Source organism: Somniosus microcephalus, chromosome 7 (assembly GCF_052327205.1).
Source record: "Somniosus microcephalus isolate GS21.2 chromosome 7, FLI_Smic_1.0, whole genome shotgun sequence".
NCBI lineage: Eukaryota > Metazoa > Chordata > Chondrichthyes > Squaliformes > Somniosidae > Somniosus > Somniosus microcephalus.
Genome location: NC_140993.1, coordinates 27,518,410 through 27,542,672, shown reverse-complemented (window position 1 = coordinate 27,542,672; position 24,263 = coordinate 27,518,410). Strand labels below are relative to the sequence as shown.

The 24,263-nt window shown below is 50.2% G+C and overlaps 1 protein-coding gene across 5 annotated transcripts in view; it reads right to left on the bottom strand.

Annotated features, from left to right (window-relative positions):
- Positions 1-24,263, bottom strand: part of spire1b (spire-type actin nucleation factor 1b) — a 358,259-nt gene that overhangs the window by 74,022 nt on the left and 259,974 nt on the right. For all 5 annotated transcript variants that reach the window (XM_085992324.1, XM_085992325.1, XM_085992326.1 and 2 more), the window contains exons 7-8: positions 5,995-6,081; positions 1,474-1,603 (exon numbers count right to left, since the gene is read on the bottom strand). In XM_085992324.1, the coding sequence (XP_085848450.1) occupies positions 1,474-1,603; positions 5,995-6,081 (217 nt within the window). The remainder of the gene's footprint in view (positions 1-1,473; positions 1,604-5,994; positions 6,082-24,263) is intronic.

The following is a 24,263-nucleotide window of genomic DNA, read 5'->3' as shown; positions in this document are numbered from 1 at the left end:
TAGGGATGGGCAATAAATGCTGGCCTCGCTAGTGATGCCCAGATCCCAGGAGCAAATAAAACATTTTTTTCCACCAGAAACAGATTGACTGGCCGCTCATTTCTTTGCAGTTTGTGGGCAAATTGCCGGTTGCTGTTGCCAACACAACAGCAGTGGCTGCGCATCAAAAGTAACTCATTGGTGGGGAAGTGCTTTGGGACATTCTGAGGATGCGATAAGGTGCTACTTAAACACAAGTTGTTTCTATTTCACTGTACTTTTATTGTTCCTTCCAGTCCCCATGGATATTGCTCACTGTCACTTGGTCCTGTCAGCCAGGAGAGCTGCATGGGCTTCAGCCATCTTTAACAATGCTGCTCTGGGATTAGCCGCTGGGACGTGAACTTGCTTCATTTTTAACTGCACACAGTAATTGTTTAAAATCATGTTTTAAAACATTATGCGGGACATGTAATAATCAGTCAACAGGAGGCGCTTTTCAAGCTGTGCCTGCCAACCGCAGCCTTTTTTTAGCTTCTTGTATCAGGTTTTCTATTTTTCCCCTCATGTCAGCCGTGGCTCAGTGGGTAGCACCCTCGCCTCTGAGTCAGAAGGTTGTGGGTTCAAGTCTCACTCCAGGGACTTGAGCACAAAAATCTAGGCTGACACTCCCAGTGCAGTGCTGAGGGAGTGCTGCACTGTCTGAGGTGCCATCTTTAGGATGAGACGTTAAACCTGTCTGCTCTCTCAGGTGGATGTAAAAGATCCCATGGCACTATTTCGAAGAAGAGCAGGGGAGTTATCCCCGGTGTCCTGGGGCCAATATTTATCCCTCAATCAACATCACTATAGGGGTCACAGTCTAAGGATAAGGGGTAAGCCATTTAGGACTGAGATGAGGAGGAATTTTTTCACTCAGAGAGTGGTGAACCTGTGGAATTCTCTACCACACAAGGCCGCTGAGGCCAATTCATTAAATATATTCAAGAAGGAGTTAGATATATTTCTAAAGGGATCAAGGGATATGGGGAGAAAGCAGGGACAGGGTACTGAATTTGGATGATCAGCCATGATCTCATTAAATGGCGGAACAAGCTTGAGGGGCCGAATGGCCTACTCCTGCTCCTATCTTCTATGTTTCTACTATAACAGATTATCTGGTCATTATCAGCTTGCTGTGTGCAAATTGGCTGCTGCGTTTCCTACATTACAACAGTGACTACACTTCAAAAAGTACTTCATTGGCTGTAAAGCGCTTTGGGACGTCCGGTGGTCGTGAAAGGTGCTATAGAAATGCAAGTCTTTCTTTCTTTCATTAAAATTAAGTAAAAATGATTAAAAAAAGAAATGAATGCTCCTATATTGACTTTTAAATGGAAATGTACACAGTCACTCGGTGTATTGGGTGCCTTTGTTACTTCTTAGCAAATAAAGAAAAGAAAATCCGTAAACAACCACTTTTATAAAACGGTAATGTTAGCTCCACGGACTCACCAAATTTGCTGCGCCTGATCTCATCGGGTGACACTGGCCGTAGTTTCCGCTCAGACTTAATTTCTTCTAATATTCTTTCGTGAAGGCTCCGAGGGCGCGGTGGAGTTGGCTTCAGTTTCCGTGCAGATGCCTGGGCCCCAGAGAAAATAACTACAGTTAAAAGATCCGACTGGAGAAAGTGCAAGACAAGATTTACAAGGATGGTACCAGAACTGACAGCTGAGAGATTACCGGCACGAGATGGGCTCGACGGGCCCAATGGCCTCCTTCTGTGCTGTAACCAGTCTATGATTGGTAAAGATTAAACAGGTTGGGGCTTTTTGCTTTAGAAAAGAGAAGGCTTATTAGAGGTGGCCTGATAGAGCTTACCTCATAAAATTATGAATGGGCTGGACGGGGTAGATGTGGAGAGAATGTTTCCAATTGTGGGAGAATCCAAAACTAGGGGCCATAAATACAAGATAGTTACTAATAAATCCAACAGGGAAATAAGGAGAAATTTCTTCACTCAAGGAGTGGTTAGAATGTGGAACTCGCCACCACAGGAAGTGATTGAGGCAAATAGCTCAGATGCTTTCAGAATGAAACTAGACCAGTACATGAGAGAAAAAGGAATAGCACCCTCGCCTCTGAGCCAGAAAGTTGTGGGTTCACAGTCCCACTCCAGGGACTTGAGCACAAAAATCTAGGCTGACACTCCCAGTGCAGTGCTCTCTCAGGTGGGCGTAAAAGATCTCATGCCACTATTTCGAAGAAGAGCAGGGGGAGTTATCCCCGGTGTCCTGGCCAATACTTATCCCTCAACCAACATCACTAAAGCAGATGGTCTGGTCATTATCACATTGCTGTTTGTGGGAACTTGCTGTGTGCAAATTGGCTGCCCCGTTTCCTACATTACAACAGTGACTACACTTCAAAAAGTACTTCATTGGCTGTAAAGCGCCTTGAGACGTCCGGTGGTCATGAAAGGCGCTATATTAAAATAAAAATGCACTGCAAATGCAAATAGAAAGGTATGCTGAAAGGTTGAGATGAGGTAGATGGAATGGGAGGGGGCTTGTGCGGAGCATAAACACCAGCACAAACTAGTTGGTCTGAACGGCCAGTTTCTATGCTGTATATTCTATGTAAGTCTATGTAACTGCAAAAATCCAGGTAATCATCATTTTATGATATCCCCTGAGGTGCAGGGGAGAATGATATAATCTATATATATAAAGCGGCTCTTCTGTCTGTCCCGATGTCTGTCCCGATGTCTGTCTGTCTGTTCTCTATACGTTTGAAAGTTACAGAGCGTACCGACGCGCGCGTCGCCTCAAAAGAAAGCTTGCGATTCCGGACTGGTCATAGGTGTATTTACGTTTCGGCCGGACAAAATTCCCGCCCGCGGTATCCCAAAAACGTTCAGCGTTCCGCTCATTAGCATCTCATTAGCGACCGTGTGACGTCGAGGTCCACCAATCGGACGGCGGGTTCCTTCCTACAGTTGAGTGACTCGACGATTGACCAATCCTACGCTTCGGTGACCTGACCGGTCGACCAATCGGTGCGTGTGTGGGCGGGCCTTATCCTTCTGAACCGAGGTGAGTGGCCGCCATCTTGATTTTTCACAATTTTTTCCCCCACACTTTCTGTGTGTTAGGGAACTAAGGTAAATATTTTAATGATGTGTTAGGGAATTAAATAACAATTTAATAGGGGGGGGGAGAGCCTCGGGAAATCGCGGGGGGGGGGGAGAGCCTCGGGAAATCGCGCGGGAGGGGGGGAGAGCCTCGGGAAATCGCGGGGGGGGGGGGAGAGCCTCGGGAAATCGCGGGGGGGGGGGAGAGCCTCGGGAAATCGCGGGGGGGGAGAGCCTCGGGAAATCGCGGGGGGGGGAAGAGCCTCGGGAAATCGCGGGGGGGGGGGGCGAGCCTCGGGAAATCGCGGGGCGCTCGCGCCGCCCGCACTGACCGCGCATGCGCCGCCCGCACTGACCGCGCATGCGCCGCCCGCACTGACAGCGCATGCGCCGCCCGCACTGACCGCACATGCGCCGCCAGCCCGCCCACAGCGGCCGTCCATCAGCCGCGCAATACGCGGGGGACCTCAGCTCCGGGCCTCAGGCGCTAGGCAGGGGGAGGGGCTGGAGAGAGGGACAGAGGGGAGTGGGGGAGGAGAGGAGGGGAGGGGAGGGAGAGGAGGGGAGGGGAGGGGAGGGAGGGGAGAGGAGGGGAGGGGAGGGGAGGGAGGGATAGGACAGGGAGGGGACATGACAGGGAGAGGGGGGACACACAGGGGCAGGGAGACCAAGCGCCCCAAAATTGCCCACTGACCGCGCATGCGCCGCCCGCCCCGCCCGCCCACAGCGGCCGTCCATCAGCCGCGCCATACACGGGGGACCTCAGCTCCGGACCTCAGGCGCTAGGCAGGGGGAGGGGCTGGAGAGAGGGACAGAGGGGAGTGGGGGAGCGGGGGTGGGGGTGGGCGAGGGGAGGGAGGGAGGGAGACAGGGGAGGGGAGGGAGAGGAGGGGAGGGGAGGGAGGGATAGGACAGGGAGAGGACATGACAGGGAGAGGGGGGACACACAGGGGCAGGGAGACCAAGCGCCCCAAAATTGCCCTCGCACCCCAAAATTGCCCTCGCAACGCGGGGCTCCCCAGCTAGTATATATATAATTTTGCTTATTATACTTAATGTGTTCTTTTAGTGTATATTATATATTTTATATTTAATTAAGAGGAAGCGAGATAAGTACATGAGGGAGAAAGGAAGAGAAGGATACGCTGATGGGGTTAGATGAAGTAGGGGTGGGAGGAGGCTGGTGTGGAGCATAAACACCAGCATAACCAAGGATGTCTTGCTGTAGTTGTACAGGGCCTTGGTGAGACCACACCTTGAGTATTGTGTGCAGTTTTGGTCGCCTTATCTGAGGAAGGATGTTCTTGCCGTGGAGGGAGTGCAGCGAAGATTCACCAGACTGATACCTGGGATGACAGGAATGACGTATGAGGAGAGATTGGGTCGATTGGGCTTGTACTCGCTGGAGTTCAGAAGAATGAGAGGGGATCTCATTGAAACTTATAAAATTCTAACGGGACTGGACAGACTAGATGCAGGAAGGATGTTCCCGATGGCCGGGGAGTCCAGAACCAGGGGTCACAGTCTAAGGATAAGGGGTAAGCCATTTAGGACTGAGATGAGGAGGAATTTCTTCACCCAGAGTGTGGTGAACCTGTGGAATTCTCTACCAAAGAAGGCAGTAGAGGCCAATTCATTAAATATATTCAAGAAGGAGTTAGATATATTTCTTAAGGCTAAAGGGATCAAGGGATATGGGGAGAAGGCAGGGACAGGGTACTGAATTTGGATGATCAGCCATAATCTCATTGAATGGGGGAGCAGGCTCGAGGGGCCGAATGGCCTACTCCTGCTCCTTTCTATGGACCTGTTGGGCCGACTGGCCTCTTTCTGTGCTGTACATTCTATGTAATTATTGCATTCCACCTTATTATCATTATACAGGTAGACTATCCTTTATCCGAAAACCTCGGGACCAGCCGAGTTTCGGATAAAGGAGAATTTCGGATTTCGGAAGGTGGGTCGGCGGGGGTCCGCGGGGGGGGGGGTCGGCGGGGGGGGTCGTGCGCACGACTTACGCTGACGCTCAGCGTAAGTCAGTCGGGGTCGGCGGGGGTCGGGGCCGGCGGGGTCCGCGGGGGGGTCGGCGGTTGTCGGGGCCGGCGGGGGGGGTCGGCGGTTGTCGGGGCCGGCGGGGTCCGCGGGGGGGTCGGCGGTTGTCGGGGTCGGCGGTTGGCGGGGTCGGCGGTTGTCGGAGCCGGCGGGGTCCACGGGGGGGTCGGCGGTTGGCGGGGTCCGCGGGGGGGGTCGGCGGTTGTCGGGGCCGGCGGTTGTCGGGGCCGGCGGGGTCCGCGGTTGTCGGGGCTGGCGGGGTCGGCGGTTGTCGGAGCCGGCGGGGTCCGCGGGGGGGGTCGGCGGTTGTCGGGGCCGGCGGGGTCCGCGGGGGGGTCGGCGGTTGTCGGGGCTGGCGGGGTCGGCGGTTGTCGGGGCCGGCGGGGGGTCGTGCGCACGACTTACCCTTTAACCGAACTTCCGAAACCGGAACCCTCTAAAAACCGAAGGTTTTTTCGTTCGTACGCACGACTTACGCTGAACGAAGAAACCTTCGGTTTTTAGAGGGTTTCGGTTTTCGGAAGTCCGGATAAAGGGTAGTCTACCTGTACTTGAATTCACTTTAACTTCACTCCATGGGGAATCAGCAACTTGATAAATGCAAACGGGTTTGACAAGCACAGACCTCCTTGCTGTTGACTACAATGGGCAATTTAAACGCCTTCAATGCCTTCATGTTTAAAATTCCAGTCCGAGACATCAAGTCAGTTACAGAAAGCTCAGCTCAAGTCAGGTTCTAACCGTGTGATTCACACCCGTGGTTTACAGTGTCGTCCAAACTTGTCAGGCTGGTCTCGCAAGTCAATCGTGGCTGTTACAAATTCTAAAAAAAGATCTGCTGTACTCACAGGGTTTAACGGAGGCCGTGAACGGATAAAGTCCAGGATCATTTCGTGGGCACTTTTCTTCAGTTTGAGAGGGATGCTACCATTGACCTGCGGCAGAGGAATGAGAAGTGCTCACACAGAAATCGCACCATCTTTTTTAAGCAGAGGATATGCTACACCCAAGAGCTGTAGAGAGGCATTGGGATAGGACATCTCCTCAATGTACCGAAAACATGCGACGGAATCCCAGTGGATTTGTCTGACAGCCAGAACGTGCCAAATACCACGAGGGACAAATCTCTGCACCAGGAGTGAAAACGGAAAAAAAAGTTACCCGTCATATCCAACCTGCCCCAGAAACATTTTCTGTTTATATCGGTCCAGAATTTCCTGCAACGGCAATGATGTATGCCGAAAATTTCACACCAATCTCGTCGTTGCTAACTTACTCCAAAATTTCCTGGTTTTCTAGTTAGAATTCACGTAATAGGGGCTTATGTAGCGAATAACTGTACAGAGTTGATTTTCCTTAAAATAAACAATTCAACCCTACATTATTCAACGTGATAATGTAATATCAAACACTTTCAGCACAATCATACTTGCCTTGCAACTTCTGAAAATGAACAAAAGGGTCATCCTTTAGGAGCACAATAAATTATCCCTCAACTTTCATTCTTTCTAATATTTAAACTTGTATCAAATCAATATGCAGCAAGACCTGGATGACATCCAGTCTTGGGCTGATAAGTGGCAAGTAACATTTGCGTCACACAAGTGCCAAGCAATGACCATGTTCAACAAGCGAGAGTCTAACCACCGCCCCATGACATTCAACAGCATTACCATTGCCGAATCCCCCACCATCAACATCCTGGGGGTCACCATTGACCAGAAACTTAACTGGACAAGCCTCATAAATACTGTGGCAACAAGAGCAGGTCAGAGGCTATGTATTCTGCGGTGAGTGTCTCACCTCCTCACTCCCCAAAGCCTTTCCACCATCTACAAGGCACAAGTAAGGAGTGTGATGGAATATTCTCCACTTGCCTGGATGAGTGCAGCTCCAACAACACTCAGGAAGCTCGACACCATCCAAGACAAAGCAGCCCGCTTGATTGGCACCCCATCTACCACCTTAAACCTTCACTCCCTCCACCACCGGCATACCGTGGCTGCAGTGTGTACCATCTACAAGATGCACTGCAGCAACTCGCCAAGGCTTCTTCGGCAGCACCTCCCAAACCCGTGGCCTCTTCCACCTAGAAGGACAAGGGCAGCAGGCGCATGGGAACACCACCACCTCCAAGTTCCCCTCCAAGTCACACACCATCCTGACTTGGAAATATATCGGCTGTTCCTTCACCGTCACTGGGTCAAAATCCTGGAACTCCCTCCCTAACAGCACTGTGGGAGTACCTTCATCTCACGGACTGCAGCGGTTCAAGAAGGCGTCTCACCACCACCTTCTCGAGGGCAACTAGGGTTGGGTAATAAATGCCGGCCTTGCCAGCGACGCCCACATCCCATGAACAAATAAACAAACTCATGAATGTGACTTACCGGCATATCGGGCCATGAAGGAAAGGAGGGAGTGCTAACCATCAATAAAGCCCGGATTTAACCCCCCCCCCCATGCCCAACGAGAACAGAGTGTTGGGGGGGTGGGGTGGTAAACCTCCTTGAAGCGACCCACTCACCCAATCCTCGCTGGCCTCGTGCTGTGCCCCTATTTTAACAGGCAAATTCTGGCCAGCCACCAAACCCCTCGCCTCCAGTTAAAATCGGGGAGTAAATATTTTTGTTCAAACCTATAGGCTGGATTATACGATTTCCCGCTTCAGACTGCATTGTTTTACATTTATCCGAACCGTGTATTTATCCAAACGGATGGCCAACTTAGTCTCGAGCACGGAAACATTTCAGATATCAACAAAATTAGGTTAATAATAAAACTTGGCTAGAATGGAGCATGAATGCATCTTTTCATTGCCCACCAAGATTTTAAAATCATGGGATTTTAAAATCATGGCAGCACGGTGGCATAGTGGTTAGCACTGTTGCCTCACAGCGCCAGGGACCCGGGTTCGAATCCGGCCTCGGGCGACTGTCTGTGTGGAGTTTGCACATTCTCCCCGTGTTTGCGTGGGTTTCCTCCGGGTGCTCCGGTTTCCTCCCACAGTCCAAAGATGTGCGGGTTAGGTTGATTGGCTATGATAAATTAACCCTTAGTGTTAGGGGGATTAAATACGTGGGGTTACGGGGATAGGGTGGGATATGTGTTGGTGTAGGGGTTACGGGGATCGGGTGGGATATGTGTCGGTGCAGGCTCGATGGGCCGAAATGGCCTCTATCTGCACTGTGGGGTTTCTGTGATCTCTGTGATCTGTGAAAGATCACACTCCATGCTGCCCAAGGCTATAAGTGTGAGAATGTATTTTCCTTTTAATAGTGTCAAAGTCAATGCAACTGTGACTGTAATGTATGAAGCTCACGCACTCCATGCTATGCTGCATTTAATAGCTTGTAACTTTGAACTGGAGATCAAGGCAGAGGGTTTTATTTGCACTTTGTGTCTTGCTTTGTTTTGTAAAATACATTTAGATCTCAAACATTTAAGTCCAAAGCAGACTAGGGTAAACCTTTTCCACGAGAAAAGTGCTGCCGAACCTTGTCAGATCCATTTACAAGGCAATGTGCGGCGAGCACAGGAGGTGATGGGTGCACGGGACTTGGTGCGAGTGAGGAGGCGAGCAGCAGCGGTCTGAATGAGCTTGAGTTTGTGTAGAGGCTCCTCTTCCCAAAGGAAGCTGCCCTGAACCTTCTCCTCTTCCCAAAGGAAGCTGCCCCCGAACCTTCTCCTCTTCCCAAAGGAAGCTGCCCCAAACCTTCTCCTCTTCCCAAAGGAAGCTGCCCCGAACCTTTTCCACTTCCCATAGGAAGCTGCCCCGAACCTTCTCCTCTTCCCAAAGAAAGCTGCCCCGAACCTTCTCCTCTTCCCAAAGGAAGCTGCGCCAGCAGATCCCCGATGACGTCAGTTGGATGGCTCTTTTGGAGCACCGCATACACTGTATGTCATGCTTTACGCGGTACTGCATGAAAGAAAGCACCCAGGACGATCAACAGCAAGCTGATTGGCTGCATCTTCCAAGAGGCCACCAATCATTTTTTGAAGACTTTGACGCCCGTACATAGCAATGGAGACAGTCTTCTCAGGGTCTGCATTAATAGAAAGGCAGGTGCAGAGCTGTGCCTTCAGCATTCAGGACACCTGCGGCTGCTATGGAGCACAAGGTTGGCACATTGCAGGACAGTAACGGTCAATTTTAGGCTGAAGCTTGGCCTTAACTCCTTGTACGCGCGCTGCGGTGGTAACCTATGGGGATTTGGAGTGGCACAGAGGCAAACCCTCCTCACGACAAGCACCTCATGCTACACCACCTTACCACGAATAGCCATCGACTGTGGTGATTGTGTAATGGGCTCCTCCGACTCTTAACAGGGTTTCCCGCCCCTTCGCTTTCGCCTGCCACTCCTCAACGCTGTGCCCCCTCAGCCTTGCTGAGGGCCGCCAATGTGTTGAGCTGTTTTGTGGGACTCTCCAGAAGCTTTCTGAATTTTTGCCCCATACAGCGCAACTTCCCATTAGCTCGTTTAATCCCTTTAAATTTCCCTTGCAGCCTTCTCTCCCACTACTACAGTGCTCACTAAACTCAGCTGGTTCTGCATCTGCTGCAGTGAATAATTATGCAAATTAACTTACACTGGAGAATTGTGCACTATTACCATTTGCCCTTTCCATTCTTAATCATAGAATCATAGACATTTACGGCACAGAAGGTGGCCATTTCGGCCCACCTTGTCCGTGCCGGCCGACAAAGAGCTATCCAGCCTAATCCCACTTCCCAGCTCTTGGTCCGCAGCCCTGCAGGTTAGAGCATCCCAAGTGCACATCCAAGTACTTTTTAAATACGGTGAGGGTTCCTGCCTCTACCACCCTTTCAGGCAGTGAGTTCCAGACCCCCACCAACCTCTGGGTGAAGAAATTTCTCCTCAAATACCCTCTAATCCTTCTACCAATTACTTAAAATCTATGCCCCCTGGTTATTGACCTCTCTGCTAAGGGAAATAGGTCCTTCCTACCACTCTATCCAGGCCCCTCATAATTTTATACACCTCAATTAGGTCTCCCCTCAGCCTCCTCTGTTCCAAAGAAAACAGACCCAGCCTATCCAATCTTTACCAGTTCTTAAACACTTAGAACTGACTTACACCTGTAGATGAAAATCAGCCCTAGAGCAAATCTTGAGAAAATGGAAAGGTGATGAGGGATGAGGAACCTAAAGAGCTATGGGAAGCTAACAGAGCATGAAGATTAGGGTTGGAATGCTTAAGCAGCACAGATATGATAGGAATGGGCCTAATGGCCTCCTTCTGTACTGCAAACTTCTGTGATGCAATGGAATCCTGGACACAAATAGATGGGAAGCGAAGAGTTTCACAGAAATCACAGAAACCCCACAGTGCAGATAGAGGCCATTTCGGCCCATCGAGCCTGCACCGACACATATCCCACCCGATCCCCGTAACCCCATGTATTTAATCCCCCTAACACTAAGGGTCAATTTATCACAGCCAATCAACCTAACCCGCACATCTTTGGACTGTGGGAGGAAACCGGAGCACCCGGAGGAAACCCACGCAAACACGGGGAGAATGTGCAAACTCCACACAGACAGTCACCCGAGGCCGGATTCGAACCCGGGTCCCTGGCGCTGTGAGGCAACAGTGCTAACCACTATGCCACCGTGAGACATTGAGCAGACTGAAGGAGAGATCTGAGAGTCATGGAATGGCCACCTCATCACTGACCCAACAGCAGAGGTCCCTGGCTTCAAACTCCCTCGAAGACAGTGTGGGCGGCGCTCAACCCAATCCACACAGGACACGGACGATGCGCCGACCAGCTCCACCAGTGGAAGAGGAGGGACGACCCGAAGTGCGACTGTGGCCACGAGTCCCAGACCGTGGAACACATCGCATCAACCTGCCCACTGAGATCTGTTGCGAGAGGCACCTCATTTCTCCACTCGGCATCTCAGGAGGCCCTCGGATGGACAGCCAAACTAGACATCCCATAATAAGCTTCTCCCGTCATATGAAACATCAAGAAGTCAGAGGTGAGTCAAACTTGTGAGAAACAAGCATCACCAGCGACCCGGAAGTATTTGATTTCTATACATCTCCCGAGTAAACTGTTACTCAAGAAGGAGAAATACACCGTGAGAAAGTTACACAATAAAGGAGTCGTTTTCAACTTCACGTTATTGCTGGGGTGTCTCGGCCGACAGGAGTGCCTATTGGAAAGTTGGGTGTGTGCTACACATGATTTTACAACCATTAATTTAAATAGTTCAAATTGATGCCACTCTCTCAGGGTTACAGCATGTGCACGCCCTTCACACAGCTGTGACTGTTCTCCTTACAGCAGGGAAGGAAATTTAATAGAGGTGTTCAAAATTATGATAGAGTAACTAAGGAAAAAGTGTTTCCACTGGCAGGAGGGTTGATAACCAGAGATTGAAGATAATTGGCAAAAGAACCAGAGGGGGAGATGAGGAGATTTTGTTTTACGCAGCGAGTTATGATGATGTGGAATGCACTGCCTGAAAGGGTGGCGGAGGCAGATTCAATAGCAACTTTCAAAAGGGGAACTGGAGATAGACTTCAAAAGGAAACATTTGCAGGGCTGTGGGGGAAAGAGCAGGGGGGAGTGGAACTAATTGGATCGCTCTTTCAAAGAGCCGGCACGGGCACGATGGGCCGAATGGCTCCTTCTGTGCTGTATCATTCTATGATTGTCCTAAATTGAAGGTTAATGCTTGACTCAAATATGTTCTTGTCCTTTTCTAAATCAATAAGTTTGTACGTGCCAGCAGCGAGGTAATTTAATCCACTTTGACAGCAACTGCAATAATGAAGGGATCCAAACCAACACAGTAGAATCATTCTTCAGCATCGCACAGCAACTGGGACTGGCATTTGACTCATTTCTTTTCCCTTCGGTTTAGAATCGCATTTAAAACTGTACAGGCAGCACACTGCTTTAATTAACCTTCAACTTATTAACCTGTAAGTGCTTCCTTTATAATTCACACGCCACCCTTGACGTAATTTGCCTTTTATTCCTCTTCGCAGTTTCCCAGTCTATTCATGCGTGCTTCAGCTAAATGTTGGGTGTGTCGGGCTAAATCAAGTGAACTCACCAAAGTTTATAACACTTAATAGGCACAGCTATAGGTACAGGAAACTCTCGATTTACCGGCACCTAAATAACTGGAAATCTCGGTTAACCGGCAAAATTCAGGAGTAGGTTCAGGTAAGTTTTACTTCATATTAGTGGCCGTTTCTCGATCTGTGGCTGTGCTATCGGGGTTCCTGCACATGTTGCTAAGCAACAGGGACACTTGGTCTGTGGCCGGGGTTCCTGCACATGTTGCTAAGCAACAGGGAAGCCTGGATTTGTTGCTGTGTTCGGAGCTCTCGTACCTTTTAACTATACCTCTCTGTAATCCGGACTTTTTGATAAGCCGGCACCACGCCGGTCCCGTCGGTGCCGGATAAAAAAAGAGTTTCCTGTATATGTTGTATGGAATGCCTGGCCCCTCCACTGATCTGTCGGACGGAACAGCAGGTTAACATCCTCCCTTAATACACTGAAGCAGCGTCAATATGAACGGGGAGTCCAAATAACTGCTTGCACAGCCAAATATGCAATTTCAGCCCCATTATGTTCCTTCTCTGTATGATACAGCACAGAAGGAGGCCATTCGGCCCATCATACCTGTGCCGGCTCTTTGAAAGAGCTCTCCAATTAGTCCCACTCCTCCTGCTCTTTCCCCCATAGCCCTGCAAATGTTTCCTTTTCAAGTCTATCTCCAATTCCCTTTTGAAAGTTACTACTGAATCTGCCTCCGCCACCCTTTCAGACAATGCATTCCAGATCATCATAACAACTCACTGAGCAAAGAAAAAGATTTCCTCATCTCCCAAATTGTTTTTTTTGCCAATTATCTTAAATCTGTGTCCTCTGGTTCCTGGCCCTCCTGCCAGTGGACACAGTTTCTCTCTATCTACTCTGTCAAAACCCCTCATAATTTTGAACACCTCTAATAAATCTCCCCTAAACCTTCTTTTCTCCATGGAGAACAATCCTAGCTTCTGCGGTCTATCCTGTGCATTAGCATGTTATCTCCCATCAGAAGAGGTCCCTGAGCACCAGATGTCTCTACGGATGCTGTTATTGTGGTTCCATCATCAGTCAGCAAGAGGCACACTTACACTGAATCTGTCTTTTCCCTCCGTTGAAGATAAAGGGCAGGATTTTCATTTGGCCGTGGAGGCGGGATTGGAGGCGTGTGGGGGGTTAAAATCCCGAAATCGGGGGGGGGGGGGGGGCACGAACCCACCCGCCCCCATGCCAGTTTCAAAGGAGGCGGGTACTCGCCCCGCACTGGGAGCCGCCTCCCCGAGGCGGGAAGGGGATTAGTGCCAATTAACTGCCTGTTAACAGGAAGTTAACAGGCAGTTTTTAGCCTAATCCCTATTTTTATCCCTGAAGTGTGGGCTTCCCGACGGCTCCAAACCACGCCAAGTTAGCGAGGCGGACCGTCGGGCTGAAGGGCTTGGAGGGTTCGAGATGTCGGTGTTCAGGTGAGTGATGGGTGCATGAGTGCAGAGTTAAGTGTGTTTGGTGTGTGTAAAGCGTTTAAAGAAGTTTTACTTACCTTTACTTACCTTTACAGCCTTCCTTCCTTCAGGTCTCGGGAGTCGCTCATCCCACCGGCACAGAAAGCAGAATGGCCGTGAGCTGTCAAAAGTTGCAGCATTCAGCTTTCTGTTCTGGAGAGATCTCTAAATCAGCCTGAGAGGAAGGAATTAACTTAGTGTACAGATTGTCAGTGTTTGTGACAGCTTCAAAGAGCTGTCAAACGCTGATATTTCATCTGCCAAAAGCCCTTGACAGATGAAATGTCAATCTGTGACGTCACCTGTTGCCGGGTGGCCCTTAATTGGCCTGCTGAGCCTGCTGGGCGGGCTCAACAAGGTCAATCAAGGAAAAATCGAATGGGTTGGCCACAACTCGATGGAGGCGGGACTACAACCCTGAAAGTTGTAGTCCCGCCTCCTACACGCCTCCATTGATAAAATCCAGCCCAAGTGTCACCAAGCCACCTCAACAAGGCCCAGAAAGGCTGACCCATTGAGATGAACTGACAGTCTGGGTTCAAAGGCCTGTGGCGTTTGAGTGGAGAGTCTGATGCTTTGGAGCAGCAGACCTGGGTTCAAAAATCCGCCACGGTTGAGCAAGGGTGCAGCACTCTGGGAATGTTCGAGGCTGGTGTTTATTTCAGATATTCTCCTGGCTTATTTTCCTAATAAAATGAAATACCATTTGAGGTTAGCTGGGTTCAAATATCAGTCAAGGTTGAGAATCTAATGCTCCGTTACTGGAGTATAGGGACCATTTCTTGATTTTTTTCCCCTCGCCTTTAATTTTGTTTCCATACCCAGTATTTAACAATAATCTTTCAATAATATGAACATTTTGATCATCTTATCTCTGAACATGAAGTTATTTACATGCCAAGTTGATGTTTAAGAGGTCTAATCTGGCGCTCTTCCATTGTAACGTTAACGTGACTGCTGGAGGCAGGCCAGAGGACCGGCCAGGACCCAGATATGCTGGAACATGAACTGCGCTGCCAGTAACCATGAGGCCTTGTAAAGGGTAGAAACTCCATTAGAGAGAATGTGGCCTGGAGGGGTTGGGGGTAGGAGGGGGGAGGAGGGAGGGAAGGGGAGGGGAAGAAGCACACCAAATGTTGCCTTGAAAAAAGTGAGGCCTCTTTTTAGCAGCTCCCTTACAAAGGTGCCCGTAAAATGAGCTCGCCGTGAGGAGCCGGCACCCCCTTCAGATGGCACCAGCGGGCCAACTTTCTAGCCTGCTTGGGGCGCCTGTAATTCAATTGTAGTCAGGCGGGCTCCCGGAGGGACATAGAAACAGAAGATAGGAGCAGGAATAGGCCATTCGGCCCCTCGAGCCTGCTCTGCCATTCATAGTCATAGTCATAGAGTCATAGAGTTTTACAGCACAGAAAGAGGCCCTTCGGCCCATCGTGTCTGCGCCGCCCATCCATCCCTGTCCAGTCTAATCCCATTTTCCAGCATTTGGTCCATAGCCTTGTATGCAATGGCATTTCAAGTGCTCATCCAAATGCTTCTTGAATGTTGTGAGGGTTCCTGCCTCCACCACCCTTTCAGGCATTGAGTTCCACATTCCAACCACCCTCTGGGTGAAAAAGTTCCTCCTCAAATCCCCTCTAAATCTCCTGCCCCTTACCCTGAATCTATGCCCCCTTGTTATTGACCCCCCCACTAAGGGGAAAAGTTCCTCTTTATCTACCCTATCTATGCCCCTCATTATTTTGTACACCTCAATCAGGTCCCCCCTCAGCCTTCTCTGCTCCAAGGAAAACAACTCCAGCCTGTCCAGCCTCTCTTCATAGCTGAGGCGCTCCATCCCAGGTAACATCCTGGTGAATCTTCTCTGCACCCTCTCCAAAGCAATCACATCCTTCCTATAGTGAGGCGACCAGAACTGCACACAGTACTCCAGCTGTGGCCTCACCAGCGTTTTGTACAGCTCCATCATAACCTCCCTGCTCTTATATTCTATGCCTCGGCTAATGAAGGCAAGTATCCCATATGCCTTTTTAACCACCTTATCTACCTGCTCCGCTGCCTTCAGGGATCTGTGTACATGTACACCAAGGTCCCTCTGACCCTCTGTACTTCCTAGGGTCCTACCACTCATTGTGTATTCCCTTGCCTTATTTGTCCGTCCAAAATGCATCACCTCGCATTTTTCAGGGTTAAATTCCATTTGCCACTTTTCCGCCCATCTGACCAACCCGTTTATATCGTCCTGTAGCCGGAGGCTTTCCTCCTCGCAATTTACCACCCCACCAATTTTCGTGTCATCTGCGAACTTACTGATCATACCTTTTACATTCTCATCCAAATCATTTATGTAGATCACAAACAATAAGGGACCCAGCACCGATCCCTGAGGTACCCCACTGGACACAGGCTTCCAGTCACAAAAGCAACCTTCGACCATCACCCTCTGCCTCCTGCCACTCAGCCAGTTTAGGATCCAACGCGCCAAGGCACCCTGGATCCCATGGGCTCTTACCTTCTTGACCAGTCTCCTATGCGGGACTTTGTCAAAAGCTTTACTGAAGTCCATGTAAACCACATCCACAGCATTTCCCTCATCCACCCCACTAGTCACCCCCTCGAAAAATTCGATCAGATTTGTTAGACATGATTTACCCTTGACAAAGCCATGCTGACTATCCCCGATTAATCCTTGCCTCTCCAAGTGGAGATTAATTTTGTCCCTCAGAATTTTTTCCAATAATTTCCCCACCACAGGTGTTAGACTCACTGGCCTGTAATTCCCTGGTTTATCCCTGCTACCCTTCTTGAATAATGGTACTACGTTAGCTGTTCTCCAGTCCTCTGGTACATCCCCTGTGGCCAGAGAGGTTCTGAAAATTAGTGTCAGAACCCCTGCAATCTCCTCCCTTGCCTCCCACAGCAGCCTGGGATACATCTCGTCCGGGCCTGGGGATTTATCCACTTTTTGGCCCGCTAAAACCGCTAGCACCTCCTCCCTCTCGATGCTAATATGTTCAAGTATGTCACAGTCCCCTTGCCCGATTTCTATGTCTGCATCGTCTTTCTCCATAGTGAACACAGATGCAAAAAATTCATTTAAAACCCCGCCTACATCCTCTGGCTCTACACACAGATTGCCACTTTGGTCCCTAATGGGCCCTACCCTTTCCCTGGTTATCCTCTTGCCCTTAATATACTTATAAAACATCTTAGGATTTTCCTTTATTTTGCTCGCCAGTGTTATTTCATGGCCCCTCCTCGCCCTCCTAATTTCAATGCGATCTTGGCTGATCATCCAAATTCAGTACCCTGTCCCTGCTTTCTCCCCATATCCCTTGATCCCCTTAGCCTTAAGAAATATATCCAACTCCTTCTTGAATATATTTAATGAATTGGCCTCAACTGTCGTCTGTGGTAGAGAATTCCACAGGTTCACCACTCTCTGGGTGAAGAAATTCCTCCTCATCTCTGTCCTAAATGGCTTACCCCTTATCCTTAGACTGTGACCCCTGGTTCTGAACTCCCCGACCATCGGGAACATCCTTCCTGCATCTAGTCTGTCTAGCCCTGTTAGAATTTTATAAGTTTCGATGAGATCCCCTCTCATTCTTCTAAACATGCGGAAGGGAGAACCTTCCCCCCCCCCCCCCCGCGAGGAGAATCTCCCCCTGACGCTGCAGACTCCGCAGGGGCGGCAGCAGAGACTCCCTGCGGGCACAACCTTGGCATAAGTGGCGGGATCACTGCCCCCGCACCTTTTCAGGCCCTGTCTTCTCATCGCCAACTAGGACTAACTAGAGCGACTGTAAGCACGTCTAAATAAATGGATTAATTTTGATGAATGGCATCCATTAAGATAGCCAACATTTTTAAACAGAACGATTATCACTCCCCATGAGTGAAGCAGAGAAACCCAGGGTCAAGCTGACTGAAAGATGTGTTCCAGCCTATTTAGAGGCATGTGGCACGTCAATAGTGCTAACCAGGACAAATAGTCCCGGTTAATTTTATTTGTGTTTACCCGGGGCAGACTCAAAACAGATCAATATGTATTGATCATATTTCGGAGATAGTCTATTACAGAGTAATAGAAAAGGGTTTAAAATATATGTACCATCACCGAATCCCCCACCATCAACATCCTGGGGGTCACCATTGACCAGAAACTTAACTGGACCAGCCACATAAATACTGTAGCAACAAGAGCAGGTCAGAGGCTAGGTATTCTGCGGTGAGTGTCTCACCTCCTCACTCCCCAAAGCCTTTCTACCATCTACAAGGCACAAGGAAGGAGTGTGATGGAATACTCTCCACTTGCCTGGATGAGTGCAGCTCCAACAACACTCAAGAAGCTCGACACCATCCAGGACAAAGCAGCCCGCTTGATTGGCACCCCATCCACCACCTTAAACATTCACTCCCTCCACCACCGGCGCACCGTGGCTGCAGTGTGTACCATCTACAAGATGCACTGCCGCAACTCGCCAAGGCTTCTTCGGCAGCACCTCCCAAACCCGCGACCTCTTCCACCTAGAAGGACAAGGGCAGCAGGCGCATGGGAACACCACCACCTCCAAGTTCCCCTCCAAGTCACACACTATCCTGACTTAGAAGTATATCGGCCGAACCTTCATCGTCACTGGGCCAAAATCCTGGAACTCCCTCCCTAACAGCACTGTGGGAGTACCTTCACCATACGGACTGCAGCAGTTCAAGAAGGCAGCTCACCACCACCTTATGATGGGCAATTAGGGATGGGCAATAAATGCTGGCCTTGCCAGCGACGCCCACATCCCATAAAAACAAATTTAAAGAAGACACATCAGGACTTGGTGACCGACTGTAAAATAAACCCCCAATGGGACAAGCGAGTTACGGGGCTCCAACTCAGTAATTTGCCAGATTTTCCTGGCTTCCCTCCCCCTCTGTTGTTCCGCTGTTGCCATTTACACTTCCTCTAGACCCATCTTTTGTTTCTTTACTTGACCCATTACCATCCCCCTTTTGCCTCGCGCCATCATCCCTTTTGTCATTTAATCTCCTGCTTTCCACCTTATCACAGGCCTTACCTTTTGTTCTTTTCCTGCCCCACCTCACCCCACCACTCCCCTTTTCCCTGGCTCTCTACTTGCTTATAAACTTAGAAATCTCTAACATCTTCCAGTTCTGGCGAAAGGTGACCTTTCATTAGGACTGGAAGCTGTTAAGAGATTTGGGGGGGAAAATTGGGTTGAGCTCCCTTTGGGGCGCTAACGAGCGCCCCGAAAGAGATAGCGCCCCGCACCCAAAAGTGAATGGTAGCGCCCCAAGGAGGAGGCAGGGCGCTACTGGAAGCGCTCCCCCTTCCTCCTGGGGCGCTACCATTCAATATCGCGGCACTACGTGCAACAGTGCCGCACGCATCGGCCCGTCACGCCGCGGAACTGCATGCCTCCCTCCCCTGATTAAAGGGGAGGGGCCTAGCGCAGCACGCACCGGGGCCCGGCTGGACCACCGGGGAGCGGGGTGCCGGCAAAAGAGTTTGCAAGTTGAAAACTGACCAATCGTGGCCGGCACCCCACAGGAGGAGGCGCGAGGGGGCAGGTGCTGGCAGGTGGCCCAAAAAAATGGCCGCCCGGCACCTGCCCTTTCATTTGCGCCGCCGTGGCCATAAACACGGCACCTTGACCATGTCGGACACAGCATCCGGCAGTAGCTCAGGGGGGGCGAGCGAAGTCTGCGGCCGGGGCGCTGCGCACGCTGATGACGTCATCGGCGGAGGCGCAGCGCCGCGGGCCGCTACCGGCGCCGCTAACCTCCCGCTGAATTTTGCGGGAGGTGTTAGCGGCGCCGCGCCCGGGTGCTAGGTGCTTTGCCCCCTGTTAGCGCCCCGGGGCGCTAACAGGAGGCGCAAAGCAACCCAACTTCTCCCTATTGGACTCTAGGGGAGTCAAGGAATATAGGGATAGGGCAGGAAAGTGGAGTGAGGTCGAAGATCAGCCATCATCTTATTGAAAGGCGGAGCAGGCCCGAGGGGCCGTATGAGCTACTCCTGCTCCTAATTCTTAAGTTCTTATGTTAACTCGGTTTCTCTCTCTACAGATGCTGCCTGACCTGCTGACTGTTTCCAGTGATTTATTTTTCAGTAAACCATTGAGATCCATCCTTTTGCCTTGTTTAAATCATGTGTTGACTGAATATACAAGTTTTTCTTTTCAAAATTGAAACAATATTCTGCCTTTTTCAGTCGGGGTTGACCACGAGTGAAGGCTACTATTAATCTTGTTTTAGAAAATGTATTCGTCCTCCAATAGGCTTTAATCTGACTGAGGCAGGTCAATCTGGACAATGTGACTTACACGTGTGACTGCCCTTTACTATAGAGGGTCCCGTCTCCGTCTGTGCCCCACTCCACTCTGGAACAATGGCCCACACCTGGAATACTGGTCTCAATTATGGCCATCATGCCACAAAATCGAATGCCTTGGAAAAGGTGCAAGAAGACAAACAAGCAGAGGCCATCAATATAAGGTAGTCACCAAGAAATCCAACAGGGAAGTCAGAAGAAACTTCTTTACCCAGAGAGTGGTGAGAATGTGGAACTCGCTACCACAGGGAGTGGTTGAGGTGAATAGTATAGATGCATTTAAGGGGAAATTAGATAAGCATGTGAGGGAGAAGGGAATAGACGGTTATGCTGATAAGAGTTAGAGGAATCTCGAGTGAAGCATTAACGCCGGCATGGACTGGTTGGGCCGAATGGCCTGTTTCTGTGCTGCATATCCTATGTAATCCTTTGTGAAGGTAATGAACTATGAGCAAAGATTTGTGAAATTCAAGCTCTAAAGTCTGAAACAGAGCCGACTAAGGGAGATCCTCTCCCAAGGTCTGTGAAATAATAAGGGGGAAAAATTGGGTATCGCCCATTTTGGGGCGCTAATATTGGCCGGGCACAAAGTTTAGCGCCCGGCGCTAATTATCACCTCTGACGGCGAAATTCGCCTCTATCGCCCCTGGAGGTGATTTGAGTGCTAAATCAGGCGCTACACACCTCTCTTAAGGTGCTAACGTCGGGGAGCGAGGCGCTACCTCAGAACGCTATCGAAGCTCAGGCGATGTCAGTTACCATGGAAGCCAGACAGACTGGCGCCGTCCAGTTCTTAAAGGGGAGGGGCCATCTTGCTGGCCAGCCACTCCCTGCTCATTGTAGCCTTGAATCTCGGCCTGGAGAAACCTCGAAAGCAATTGTGTTGGAAGCACTAATGGATTGGCCCAGGGAAAGAGCTCGGCGCTTAGGAACCTCAAAAGTGGTGCTGAGGACCAAAACTCCTTAGGACAATGTTAAAACCAAAAATTTTGCCGACAAGGCAGGAAGCACCCGCCTTTAAATAGCGCTCCCCCAGCCCCTTCCCGACTTGAAAACGTTCCCCCCCTACCTGTCGTTCCTAGCGGCAGGCGCTAAGACAGGGGGCACGACTCAATATCCTGTCTGGGGCGCTACTGGGGCGTTGCGCGCTTGGCTGATGTCACGATCTGCGGGTGCAAGAGATCGTGGCGATAGTGTTTAGCGCCGCCGCAAAATAACTGGTCAATTTCACGAGTGGCGCTAAAATTGCTGGCGCTCGGGCGCGAAGTTCCTAGCGCCCCGTTAGCGCCCCCCCTGAGGTGCTAACGGGAGGCACTAACCAACCAAATTTTTCCCCCTAAGTATTATAGATAGATAAGGTGGATCCAGATTACCTCAGAAAAGTACCCAAGTCAAATTAGTGATTTGAGTATTTTAAAGAAAGTATTAGGAAGATCTTCATGCAGCTGACTTTGGACTCTGTTATATTCTGAACATAAGAACATAAGAAGTAGGAGCAGGAGTCGGCCATTTGGCCACTCGAGCCTGCTCCACCATTCAATAAGATCATGGCTGATCTTTTACCTCATCTCCACTTTCCTGCACTATCCCCATATCCCTCGATTCCCTTAATATCCAAAAATCTATCGATCTCTGTCTTGAATAAACTCAATGACTGAGCCTCCACAGTCCTCTGGGGTAGAGAATTCCAAAGATTCACCACCCTCTGAGTGAAGAAATTTCTCCCCATCTCAGTCCTAAATGGCCAACCCCTTATTATGAGACTGTGACCCCTGGTTCTAGACTCTCCAGCCAGGGGAACATAAGAAGTAGGAGCAGGAGTAGGCCATACGGCCCCTCGGGCCTGCTCCGCCATTCAATAGGATCATGGCTGATCCGAATCTAGACTCACGTCCACTTTCCTGCCCGCTCCCCGTAACCCCTAATTCCCTTATCAGCTAGGAAACTGTCTATCTCCGTTTAAAATTTATTTAATGTCGCAGCTTCTACAGCTCTCTGAGGTAGCAAATTCCATAGGTTTACTACCCTCTGAGTGAAGAAGTTTCTCCTCATCTCAGTTTTGAAACGGCAGCCCCTTATTCTAAGATTATGCCCCCTAGTTCTAGTCTCACCCATCAGTGGAAACATCCTCCCCGCATCCACCCGATCAAGCCCCCTCACAATCTTATTTCGATAAGATCGCCTCTCATTCTTCTGAACTCCAACGAGTAGAGACCCAACCTACTCAACCTTTCCTCATAAGTCAACCCCCTCATCTCTGGAATCAACCAAGTGAACCTTCTCTGAACTGCCTCGAGAGCAAGTATATCTTTTCTTAAATATGGAAACCAAAACTGTACGCAATATTCCAGGTGTGGCCTCACCAGTACCCTGTATAACTGAAGCAAGACTTCCCTGCTTTTATACTCCATCCCCCTTGCAATAAAAGCCAAGATTCCATTGGCCTTCCTGATCACCTGCTGTACCTGCATACTAACCTTCTGTGTTTCATGCACCAGGACCCCCAGATCCCTTTGTACTGTAGCACTTTGCAGTTTCTCTCCATTTAGATAATAACTTGCTCTTTGATTTTTTCTGCCAAAGTGCATAACCTCACACTTTCCAACATTATATTCCATCTGCCAAATTTCTACCCACAAACTTAGCCTGTCTATGTCCTTTTGCAGGTTTTTTATGTCCTCCTCACTCACTGCTTTCCCTCCCATCTTTGTATCGTCGGCACACCACACCCCCATCCACATCAATGGGGCTGTGGTGGAAAGGGTGGACAGCTTTAAGTTCCTCGGAGTCCACATCACGGAAGACCTCTCCTGGTCCCTCAATACCTCCTCTCTGGTGAAGAAGGCCTAGCAGCGCCTATATTTCCTAAGGAGGCTGAAGGGATGTAACCTGTCACCCCTGATCCTCTCTAACTTTTACCGCTGCACAATAGAGAGCATCCTGACGAACTGTATCACAGTATGGTATGGCAGCTGTAGCTACTATGACCGGAAAGCCCTGCAGCGGGTAGTCAAAACTGCCCAATGCATTACCGGCACCCGGCTACCGACCATAGAGCACATGTACCAGAAACGCTGTTTACGGAGGTCATGGTCCATCATCAAAGACCCTACCCACCCCAGCCACAGTCTGTTCGTCCTCCTGCCATCTGGGAGACGCTACAGATGCATTCACACCCGTACGACCAGATTTAGGAACAGCTTCTTTCCCAGGGCTGTCATCCTACTGAACTCCACAAATAAACTCTAAAACCTGCACATCTGCTGATGCGCTATCAATTACTCAAAAGACTGAGGTTAAGCGAGTAACTAACAGGCTTTTATTAACAAGAGAATGAAGGTGTGCCTCGAGTGGTCGACCAGTCCAGAATACAGAGGGACTGTGGAGCAGTCACCTTTATACCTGGACTCGTGGAAGGAGTCAGCCGAGGCATGTACAGACATGTACACAGTGGAATACAAACACTCATACAGGCAGGTATAACAGTGGTTTACCACATTCACCCCTTGTTTAAAAATGAGTCCGGCGGGGTGAAGTGTATTAAAAGTTTGTGTATTGGAGTCTCTCCGGAGGTCTTGTCTGCCGCTGTGATCGACGTGGCGACGGCAGGGGTAGTGAAGCTTCCGGCGTCGAGTCCCGCGTAGGCTGGGGCACTGGTGTGTAGTCCTCGTGGGTGTCGAGCGGGTCGCGGGGCCCAGGCGTGCCGTCTGCTGGGGTTGGGTATTGGATCGTGGGGGGTGGTGGTAGTGGGTTACTGGGGCCCCCGAGGGTGCGAGGTCTCGTATGGAGACTGTGTCCTCCCGCCCATCCGGGTACATAATGTAAGCGTACTGGGGGTTGGCGTGGAGGAGGTCGACCCTCTCGACCAGGGGGTCCGTTTTATGGGTCCTCACGTGTCTTCTCAGTAGGACCGGCCCTGGGGACGTCAGCCATGGCGGTAGCGATGTCCCCGATGTGGACTTCCTTGGGAAGACAAACATTTTCTCATGAGGGGTAGCGTTAGTGGCAGTGCAGAGCAGTGACCGAATAGAGTGGAGCGCATCGGGGAGCACATCCTGCCAGCGGGAGGTCGGAAGGCCCCTAGACTTTAAGGCTAGCAGGGCGGCCTTCCAAACTGTCGCATTCTCTCTTTCCACCTGCCCGTTCCCCCGGGGGTTGTAACTGGTGGTCCTGCTTGTGGCAATACCCCTAGCGAGCA